This window comes from Osmerus mordax, chromosome 26, assembly GCF_038355195.1.
Source record: "Osmerus mordax isolate fOsmMor3 chromosome 26, fOsmMor3.pri, whole genome shotgun sequence".
Lineage (NCBI taxonomy): Eukaryota > Metazoa > Chordata > Actinopteri > Osmeriformes > Osmeridae > Osmerus > Osmerus mordax.
The window spans coordinates 1,136,139-1,147,300 of record NC_090075.1 but is presented as its reverse complement, the minus strand read 5'-3'; the positions used below and the strand labels follow the sequence as shown (position 1 = coordinate 1,147,300).

Sequence of the window (11,162 nt, the reverse complement as noted above, 5' to 3'; positions counted from 1 at the left end):
AGCGCAGATGAAGGTGACGCAGCTCCGCAGGAATCTCCCCTCCGCTCCGTCAGACAGCCTCGTGCCTGATGGCCTCATCAGCTGAGACCGTTTTGCCGGTTTGCTAGGGCAAGCACGGCTGCTCTAGAGACAGAGATACATCAGTATACTATAACGTATTTCCTTTTTATTTATTTGTGTCCGATTGATACCTCGAATTGATGTGGATTTTTTTTTATTTTTAAGGACGTTTTTTTCTAGGGTAGCCTATATTGAAGAGTTTTTTTTATGAGAAGAGTTATCCGATAACTGCGGGATGTTTTTCATGGTTTAAGTGTGTTACAATGTAGAGTAAATTACAGTTTGATAGCCAGACATAGGCCTACATAGTGGTTTCTGGAAGCGGAAAGTTAAACCGTATAAATCCACATAGATACACACCATCTCTCCGCGCGACTGTCCAATCCCATCGTTTCCTGTGTGCATGTGCGCGTTGGACAGCAGCCTCAGCATCCGCGCGCTGAGAAGCTATAGGCTCGTTTTGAAAAAAAGGGTTCACCGACTCCAGATCCAGCAGATACGGCGCTCCGCTCCAGGGTTTCTGACGGCCCTCTCTTTTTTTTAACCACCTCTACTTCAGTGTAGTGAAAAACAGACTGGCAGCCCGTGACCGGAGGAACAACACGGATACTAAAGTGTCGGCTGGTCAGCCTGTGCCGTGCCGGAGGGTGAAAGGATGGGCTCTCAACTGAATTTAGGAGACATGGATTAAAAGGGACGGACGTTTCATTTTGTTACACTTCTTTGGGACAGTTTTTTATAGTGGATTTATTGATTGGGTCCATGACAAAATGCCATTTGCCAAGCGGATCGTGGAACCACAGTTGCTGTGCAGGCGCTCCGTCCCGGGCGAGGCGCGTGTGTGCCTGGACGACCTGTGTTCCATCAACAATGTGGCTCTCTCGCGGACACTCCGCCAACTCTCAGACCTGGCCAAGCACGCGTGCTCCATATTCCAGGACTTGGAAAGTGACATCGTCTTCACCAGCCAGCGGGTTCGGGTCCTGCACGGGAAAATTGGAAAACTCCAGCAGTCCACCTCGGGGTTGGACCCCAAACGGGAGGCAGTCCGTGAGTACTCCACTTTCAGTCGTCCTACATTCATTCTCCTTCGCATAACGTTGTGAGCTTCTCCGGTTGCTCGTGCACTCTATTGGGCTGTAGCGGGACGGGGCTCGTTCAGGTTGCCTACAAACGTTGAATGAAGTAGATAAATGGTGCCACGGGACTGTCACGGTCTGAGTTTTCTATCTCAGTCCCCAGACCATCGACTACCACATTCAGCTGATGTGTTGATGTCGGTTACTTAGCCCAGATCCATATGTTTATCATAAGTGTCAGCGTGATGGAAGGCAGAGGTCCCCGCAGAGTAACGGGGTCATGTTTGTAAGCTCGTGCTTTTTCACCTCATTTGTCTCCGCGCGGTAGAAAGACGGAGACAGGGGCGTGTTGTGCAGCAGACTTTAAAACGCTCAAATCTTTAAACAGATGTAGGATAAGATAAGATAGTTAAAAAAAACTATAAAACTCATTTGAAAGTACCGGACAGTTACCGGCGCGTGAAGTCTTTGCTCCAGGCGCGAGATAACGTAAATTACCCCAGTTACCTGCTGGAAAGTACCGTGTCGTTATCAACGATAGTTGACTAACCTATTCGATCTCTTAAACAATCAAAACACTTATCTCGACAGCTAGGCTTGTTAATTAATTAAAGACTATTTCAACTTCAAAAAATCGGCAAAAGCCAAATATGAAAGACTATTACGTATGTAGGCCTACCCAGTAAGTCTGACCGTTATTGGCAGTCATCAATTGAACGTTGAGGAGAGCATTTCATTGGTCAGGCTACTCTCACTAGAGTAAAGCAAAGCCGCGTGCACGGATCCCCTCCGGTGTGTCGCGGACGAGATGGAGCAGATGGTCTTATTGTTGTTTTTGTTTATGATGAGACGCGTGGTTTCCTTTTAAATTTGAATGTTTAAAGGTCTGTGCGGTTGGAAGTCCCATGTAACGGTTTTAGTGCTAGTGCCCGTTTCTATAGGTTGGCCTGCAGTGCTGTGTTTATAGTTCGTTAACCATTCCCACTTATGTCGGTTATTTTATTTGAGCTGCTAGATTAACCGACGACGAGACATCCAAACACATTCCTCTCAAGGGTTGAGGAAGCAGGCAGTCATTACCGTGATACAAGCACAGCTTGATGCCTAGCATGAAGTTTTCATCTGGGGGGTTGTGTGTGTGTGTGTGTGTGTGTGTTGGAAGGGGGGATTGTGTGTTTGAGATATGCGGGTGAGTGTTGGAGGGGTGCACATTCAAGTGTGTGTGAGGTATGTATTGTGTTTCGGTGTGAGAGGGTATGTCCGTGTGTGTCAGTGTGTGTGTGGCTCAGTGTGTGTGTGGCTCAGTGTGTGTGTGGCTCAGTGTGTGTGTGTGTGTGTGTGTGTGTCTAGGACATCTCTTTCCCACAGCCGGTCTGGTGAGGGACGGATGTGTCTTGTCCTAACTCGCTACACAACCCCTCTCTCCCCATCTCCCACTCCTCCCTCTCCCCTTTTCTCCCTCCTCCCCCCCTCTCCCCCAGGCTCTACCTGTATACCTGTACAGATTCATCCTAACAGCCCATGCTCGGCTCAGCTTCTCTGAGTTCCCACTCCTGAGGCTTCTTCCATTTCCTTCTTCTCTGACAAGGGTGGGTCTGTGGGCACCTGCAAAGCCCTCTGGGACATTGCTTGTAAAAAAGGCTACACAAATAACATTAGATTTGTGTTTGATAGAAATGTAGGTGACAGACATGCAGTCATTTTAATGCAGAGTAAGCAGACTTGCTTGATGGGGAACACAAATAGAGCATGTTCACCTTGCAGGGTTGCAGTAGTGTAGCGGGCTAGCAGTGGTGTAGCGGGCTAGCAGTGGTGTCGCGGGCTAGCAGTGGTGTAGCGGGCTAGCAGTGGTGTCGCGGGCTAGCAGTGGTGTAGCGGGCGAGCAGTGGTGTCGCGGGCTAGCAGTGGTGTAGAGGGCTAGCAGTGGTGTAGCGGGCGAGCAGTGGTGTCGCGGGCTAGCAGTGGTGTAGCGGGCTAGCAGTGGTGTCGCGGGCTAGCAGTGGTGTAGTGGGCTAGCAGTGGTGTCGCGGGCGAGCAGTGGTGTAGCGGGCTAGCAGTGGTGTAGCGGGCTAGCAGTGGTGTAGCGGGCTAGCAGTGGTGTCATGGGCTAGCAGTGGTGTAGCGGGCTAGCAGTGGTGTAGCGGGCTAGCAGTGGTGTCATGGGCTAGCAGTGGTGTAGTGGGCTAGCAGACATAAACACTGTTCCTGGCTGGGAAAGACTGAGGCCTAATTGCTCTTAATTGTCCTTTTCATATGAATGGTTGTTAGGGGCGCCCTAAAACAAGCGAGCGCTCTGTAATCTGAATGACAATTCCTGTAAACGGGATCAGTCCAGGGCCTGGAGGGCAGGGGGGGGAGGGCAGGGGGGAGGGAGGGGGGAGGGAGGGGGGTTGGTTTTCAACACGCTTGTCCTCTTGCAGATATCTGTGAAATATATCTATTCTGTATATTGACCCATTGGCATGACATCTTTTCTACCTCTTTTATTCCTATATCCTATTCTATTCCCCCCCCCCCCCCCCCCCCCCCTCCCCGTCCGTCAGTAGAGGCTTGGAGGAAACAGTGGGCCGGGACAGGAAGCTGTCCCTGAGTTGTGGCTGGTTTCAGACTCTTTGTGATGTGTAGTTGAAGTTTGTCAATTACAGCTTTCAGATGTTTACTTTAGAAGACCTTGGCTTTTCTCTTGGCCTTTGCTTCCCCTGAGCTACACACACACACACACACACACACACACATCTCTGATCCTTCTGTCCAATGTTTGGACAGCTCTTTTCTTGTGACACCTCATCAATGCCTTTCACCCTCCATCATCTTTAACCACACCAGACTAGACCAGACTATACTAGACAAGTAACTTGTTTGAGTGTATTTTGAAAAAGCGTGTTCTGTTTTGTGTGGCCCCAGGAGGAGGGGGTGTTGGGTTTCTCTGTCAGGGTGTGTATGTGTATGTGTGTGGGGGGGGGGGGGGGGGGGGGGGGGGGGGGGCAGGCATGGTCCATAGTGGGGAGGGGGTCCTTCCCTGCGTCCCCGTCCAGGACCACGTGTCTGGCAGGGGGCCACATTCCTGCTCCTCCAGCTCCACCAGAGGAGACTCTGGGAGCGGAGAGCACAGCCCGGCTCAGGGCTGCTCAAGGCTGCACAGAGAGTCAAAACCGGTTCTCAGAGCACAATGACAAACCAACCCTCGCTCCTCCCTCTTTTCCTCTCCACCTCCTTCCCTCCCTCCTCCCTCTCTCCTGAAGTTGTTTAGACTGTTCAGTCTGAAGTCTGGATCTGGTGTCTCTCTTTCTCACCCTCCCTGGTTCACCCTCCCTGAAATTACAGTGTAGAATCAAGAACCATGCAGAATAACAACAGAACCATGCAGAATTACAACAGAACCATGCAGAATTACAACAGAACCATGCATAATTACAGGAGAACCATGTAGTATTACAACAGAACCATGCATAATTACAGGAGAACCATGTAGTATTACAACAGAACCATGCAGTATTACAACAGAACCATGCATAATTACAGGAGAACCATGTAGTATTACAACAGAACCATGCAGTATTACAACAGAACCATGCATAATTACAGGAGAACCATGCATAATTACAGGAGAACCATGCAGTAGTACAACAGAACCCCTCAGATGTGTGTGTAGCCTCAAGCTCTACTCAGATAGCTGAACCCTCCTCCTCCGGTCTGGATCAGACCAGAGGATCCACAGTTTACCAAAACCTGTTCTTCTGTTCAGCCACTTCTCAGCAGCAGGAAAGTCTGGTTGCATCCACTGAGGTGTGAGTGATTGTATCATCTCCTCCTGGTTAGAGACGGTCAGGACCACAGCAGCCACCCACTCTCCTGTATGAGGACGTTTCTAGTTATAACCCACAAAAAAACATGAATAATGAATGAAGTTTAATGAGTTCATCCGAGTGCTTATTTAGCTGTTTTTGTGTCTGTAACTTGGGAGAGTCGAAGTGGAGCCCAGATCACAGGGGGCTGGAGTTAGTAGAGGTGGTTTACTGCAGGGCAGAAAACCACTGTATCAGAGATGGAGGGAGAGAGAGAGAGAGAGAGACAGAGAGAGAGAGAGAGAGAGAGAGAGAGAGAGAGGGAAACAGAAAGAGAGAGCGGGAGACAGAAAGAGAGAGAGAGAGAGGGAGACAGAAAGAGAGAGAGAGAGAGAGAGAGAGAGAGACAGAAAGAGAGAGCTGCTGTGATGTTTGTGGACAGAACTGGTCGTCTGGAAATAAAGTTCTAGTGAACATCAGCAGAATCACATCATCCACTCTGCTGCAGTCATCACACACACACACACGCGCGTACACACATGCAAGAGCAGACCACCACACACGCAACACTGCCTCCTCAAACACACACAGTAGAACCAGAGACCCCCCCCCCCCACACACACACACACACACACACACACACAGACACACACTGTGCAGGTTCAGACTACCTGGTGTCAGTAAAGTGCTGCTGCTAATTATAGAGCACATTTCAAAGACTTCCTTCCTAATCCCTCCTGCCTGCCCTGCACCCACACACACACACACACACACACCCAGACACACACACACACACACACACACACACACACACACACAGACACACACACACACAGACACACACAGACACACACACAGACACACACACACAAACACACACACACACACACAGACAGACACACACAGACAACACACACCCAGACACACACAGACACACACCCAGACACACACAGACACAAGGGGCGGGGCGGGGGGTGGGTGAGGGTATGAAGTCTGAATGATGGTCTCCAGTCTCTATGATCATCAGGCTGAATCAGTAATTTGCCTCACCCCAGCCTTACCCTGGCCTCCATTCAGTCTCACCCTAGACCCTAGCCTCCCCCTGGCCTCTTTCCTTCCTCAGCTTGGCCCCAGCCTCACCCTGGCCTCCCCCCTGGCCTCCCCCAGCCTCAACCTGTCTGCTATTGAAGTGGTTTCCAGTCAGTGTGTGTGAAGTCAAGCATTCCATCGTGAGGGAACCACAACTCTGACTGCTCCTCCGGGACTCACACACACCCGCACACACACACACACACACACACACACACACACACACACACACACACCCGCACACACACACACACACTAACCCCTTCACACCGCTAACTAACCTCACAGCCTCATACCTCTACACCCTTATATTGTGTGTGTGTTTAAGCACAAGCCTGTTAATGGGACTGGGGGGTGCTGTGATGAAAAGTGAAGTTTATATTTGTGGTGTATCTGAGCCTTGGGACATGTGTGAGTCATTACCCCCGGCATGCCTGTGGTGACCCCCCTGGGAGGGGGGGGGTCCTGGAGAGCGGGGGGCAGCTTGAGTACCACTCTCTCTCTCCCCTCTCTCTCTCTCCCCCTATCTCTCTCTCCCCCTCTCTCTCTCCCCCTCTCTCCCCCCTCTCTCTCTCCCCCTCTCTCTCCCCCCTCTCTCTCTCCCCCCTCTCTCTCCCCCTCTCTCTCTCCCCCCTCTCTCTCTCCCTCTCTCTCTCCCCCTCTCTCTCTCCCTCTCTCTCTCTCTTCTCCCCCTGCTCTCTCTCCCTCTCTCTCTCCCCCTCTCTCTCTCCTCTCTCTCTCCCCCTCTCTCTTGGGGTTTCTCTGCAGAAGTGGGAAAGACATTCCAGCGAGCCACGATCACTTTACCCTGTTAGTCCCCTCCCCCCCTCCCCCCGCCCCCCAAGGTAATAAAGCACCTGTTGTTGTTGTGGAGGACCGGCTGTTATTGTCAGGCTAGGGGATGAGGGTCGGGGGTCGGGGGCAGAGATAAGTTAGCCTCTGGCCCCAGGGCTGAAGGGTCAGTCCTACCATGGTGATAGGCTTGGTAAGTTCCCCTGTACTGGCATCTGAAACACTCTGGAGGGGGGAAGGGGAGGGAGGGGGGGAAGGGGGAGGGAGGGGTGGAGGCACAGCAGGACAATATAAGTCTGAAACAAATAGAGTTGGGGGGAGAGTCATTAGCCTCGACCTCAAAGCTCTTGACTTCCCCTCCCCCCTCCCCCCTCCCCATCCCCCCTCCATACCTCTGGAGAAGACAAAAGTGCTAACCCCCCCTTATCACCCAGCCTCTAATCTAAAGACAAGCCTGGTTAATGAGGGTGTGTTTACGTTTGACATTACACTGGATAACCACAGGTCAACAGACTTGTCACAGCCAGTCCTGAGCTACACACACACACACACACACACACACAGTCACACTCTCTCTCTCGCCACACACACACACACACACACACACACACACACACACACACACACACACACACACACAGGATAACTGCTTTTAGGGTCTTTCTGTTTCACATGGATGGACACACCCTCCCCCATGGATGGACACACCCTCCCCCTTCCTCACCTCTCACCCCCTGCCTCACCCCTCTCCCCCCTGACTCCCCCTGTCTCCCCCCTCTCCCCCCTCCCTCCCCCTGTCTCACCCCTCTCTCCCTCCCTGCCGTCCAGTTAGAAGCTGTCGCAGGGCTGAGAGATGCAGGACAGTCCTCTCTGTCCTGCATCTCAGGACAGAGAGTCAACAGTCAACAGTCAACATGAGGCTCAGATGTTTTTTTTTCCTGAATGGAAGGCAGGGGGCATGGTGCTGTCTTCAAATGTTTTACTTCTGAGCAGGTTGTGTGTGTGAGAGTGTGTGTGTGAGAGAGAGTGAGTGCGTGTGAGAGTGTGTGTGTGAGAGAGAGTGTGTGTGTGTGTGTGAGTCTCAGAGAGGTTGAGCTTGAACCCTCAGCTCATCTTGTAGGAGTTACTGTCCTGAAGTCACTTGATACTTCACTTTGGTGTTCCCACCAAGACCAGCGACTAGAACCCCAAACTCATCTGACCCTCCCCCCCCTGCCCCCCCCCCCCCCCCCCATGTCATTTCCTGCTAGGAATGCAGCTCGTCATGACTTCACCCTGCACACTGAGGCTCATCAAAGATATTCTGTTTTCCCACTCACTGTTCTCTGGGAACTCTGCTTCAACTGCCCCCCTCTCTCTCTGTGTCCCTCTCTCTTTTTCTCTCTTTTTCTCTTTATTTCTGTCTCTGTCTCTCTCTGTCTGAAGGCTGATACATGCAGCTGCTTCCAGTAACATCTCAGCTCTCTTAAACTCCTTCCAAAGTCTCTCATTTCATTTCTCAAAAAAAAAGTGAAACCAACTTTCCTCCTCCTGCGATCTCATGCTTAGGAGAGCTCAGAGGGGATTGGCTGTCCCCATGGCAACCGGGAGACCCCCCCCCCCCCCCTCCACAGGTTCTAAAACCTCAGTAGACCCACCTGCCCCCCCGCTCCTCCCTTCTCCACATACCACCTCATAACTCTGCCTATCTTTAAATCATATTATCTCTCAGCTGCCTTTGTACCCCTCCTCCTCCTCCTCCTCCGCTTCCTCCTCCCCCCTCCATCTCCTTCCCCTCTACACACCCCCTCTTAGCTCCCAGCCCACCCATCGCAATGAAAGACTTAAGCGTTACGCAACGGAATTACCCTCCTCGCGCACAACAACTCTTTTTGTTCCCAGAATATGTTAAGCACACGACAAGAGACGTTGGCACGTCGTCACGGCTACAGCCAGACCGCGTCAGAGCCCAGAGCCTGAACTTCTCTGCTTTCAGCTCAGCATGTGACTTTGCACTTCACTATCAGTCTGTGAGATTACGAGATGCACTGATAAGAGAAGGAGATGGTCATTAAAGCTGGGCTCGAGGCTTATTAAACACCCGCAAGTCCTATTTCCATTTGCTCCCTGATGTTGGAGATATAGAGTAGGTATCTTTAAGGGATATTACAGTAAGTCTTTCATTGTTAAGTTAATCTTTAGTACCCTGAGATTGCCTCGACAAAAGCGTTCTTCTTGCTAGGTCCAGGCTACTTGTGCCTGGGGTTTTCAAGCGCGTCCAGCAGGATAATAACAAAGATTCTCCTAACTAACTCAGTCTCTGCTGGGGTCTGAGGGTGAGCACAAAGCTCTCTGTTACACAGAGCTGGTGTTCAAATAAATCTGCGTTTGGAACAGGAAGCAGTGATCTGCTGACAGCGTTGTCTCCATACAGGTGTTTAGACTGTGGTGGTACTGGTATGTGAACTCTCTTCCTCCCTGCCTCCCCCCTGCCTCCCCCCCTGCCTCCCCCTGCCTCCTCCCTGCCTCCCCCTGCCTCCTCCCTGCCTCCTCCCTGCCTCCCCCCTGCCTCCCCCCTGCCTCCCCTCCTCCCTGCCTCCCCCTGCCTCCTCCCTGCCTCCTCCCTGCCTCCCCCCTGCTCCCCCTGCCTCCTCCCTGCCTCCTCCTGCCTCCTCCCTGCCCTCCCCCTGCCTCCCCCTGCCTCCTCCCTGCCTCCTCCCTGCCTCCCCCTGCCTCCTCCCTGCCTCCCCCTGCCTCCTCCCTGCCTCCTCCCTGCCTCCTCCCTGCCTCCCCCCCTGCCTCCCCCCTGCCTCCCCCTGCCTCCTCCCTGCCTCCTCCCTGCCTCCTCCCTGCCTCCCCCCCTGCCTCCCCCCCTGCCTCCTCCCTGCCTCCCCCCTGCCTCCCCCCTGCCTCCTCCCTGCCTCCCCCCTGCCTCCCCCTGCCTCCCCCGTGCCTCCAGTCCTCCAGCCAGAAGCTCAAAGAGCCTTTGAAAGCAGAGTCCCTCCTTCACACACACACGCTCTGGACTACACACACCTGCGTGTCTCAGGGCGTGGCCACAGCTTTCAAACCGGGCCTCGCCCGGCCTCGCCCGGCCTCACCCGGCCTCGCCCGGCCTCACCCGGCCTCGTCCGGCCTCGCCCAGCCTCACCCGGCCTCAGTCTAAAGCCTACTCATCCTATTTTTGTCATTGTGATGTTTTGCTCACGCCAGCTTCAGATACAACAGCTACTTTTCAGCATGTTTGTGTTAGAGAACAAAGGTCATGATCAAGCCTCTACATGTCTAAGCCGGACAGGGAGACACCTAGGGCTAGCCATTGTGGAGCTAGTTTCAGAGATGCTAGCAGTGTAGCAGTGTGACGCTAGCTTTCTTGCTAGCTTCCTTGCTAGCTTCCTAGCAGCTTCCTTCTCTGTGGGGGATGTGAGGATGTTAATGCTCCAGATAGCATGACTCCATGTCTGTCCCCAGGTCCTGGCTGGGCAGGTCAGCTCTCCAACAACACTCTCTCATCTCTCTCTCTCATCTCTCTCTCTCTCAGGGCTCTGTCTTTCCTTTAGTTATACATCTCTCTCGTGTTCTCACTTTCTCTCTCGCTCTTTCTCTCCACCCTCTACCCCCCTCCTTTCTTTCTCTGTCTTTCGCTTTCTCTTATGCTCTCAATTCTTTTTCTCTCTTGCTTTCTCTTGCTCTGTTCTCTCCTCCCTCTCCCTCTCCACTGCTCTCTCTCTTTGTCTCTCTCTCTTTGTCTCTCTCTTGCTGAAGGGGTTTTCTGGTCAGCTAGATTTGTCTCCTATTCTTGGCAGTAATGTCTGTGCTTCACTTTAGCCCCGGGAGTTTCATATATAGGCTTTACTTTTTATAAAGTGCTTTCCTGTCAGTTCTATACATCCTCCCTCCCTCCCTCTCACCCTGCCCTCTCTCTCTACCCCATATCTCCTCTCTCCTCCCTCCCTCCCCACACCCCTCCACTCTACCCCATCTCCTCCTCTCCTCCCCTTTCTCCCTCTCTCCTCCCCTCTCTTCTTCTGTCCTGTTAGAGAGCCAGCCCACCCTGGCCCCCCCCAGCTGGGGAGGTAGTGTCCTGGTGCTGCTGCACAGTAACAGCTCTCCTCCTCCTCTCTCTCCTCCTCTCTCCTCCTCTCTCCTCTCTCCTCCTCTCTCCTCCTCTCTCCTCTTTCCTCCTCCTCTCTCCTCCCCTCACCTCCTCTCTCCTGTTTGGAGCGAAGGAGATATGGAGGAAAGAGGTGAAGGCTGGAGGTTTAGAGGCTGGGAGGCTTGAGGTTTAGAGGCTGGGGCTAGGAGGGGAGAGGCTGGGGCTAGGAGGTCATTACTGCTGGCAGAGGATCTAGCTGTTGTTTTCGTGGGAAATTGGATC

The 11,162-nt window shown here is 52.7% G+C and overlaps 1 protein-coding gene across 1 annotated transcript in view; it reads left to right on the top strand.

Moving 5' to 3' along the window:
- Positions 1-830: 830 nt before the first annotated feature.
- nhsa (Nance-Horan syndrome a (congenital cataracts and dental anomalies)) overlaps positions 831-11,162 on the top strand; it is a 24,795-nt gene continuing 14,463 nt past the window's right edge. Inside the window, 1 exon segment of the mRNA XM_067229421.1 lies at positions 831-1,110. Coding sequence (XP_067085522.1) covers positions 831-1,110 — 280 coding nt within the window.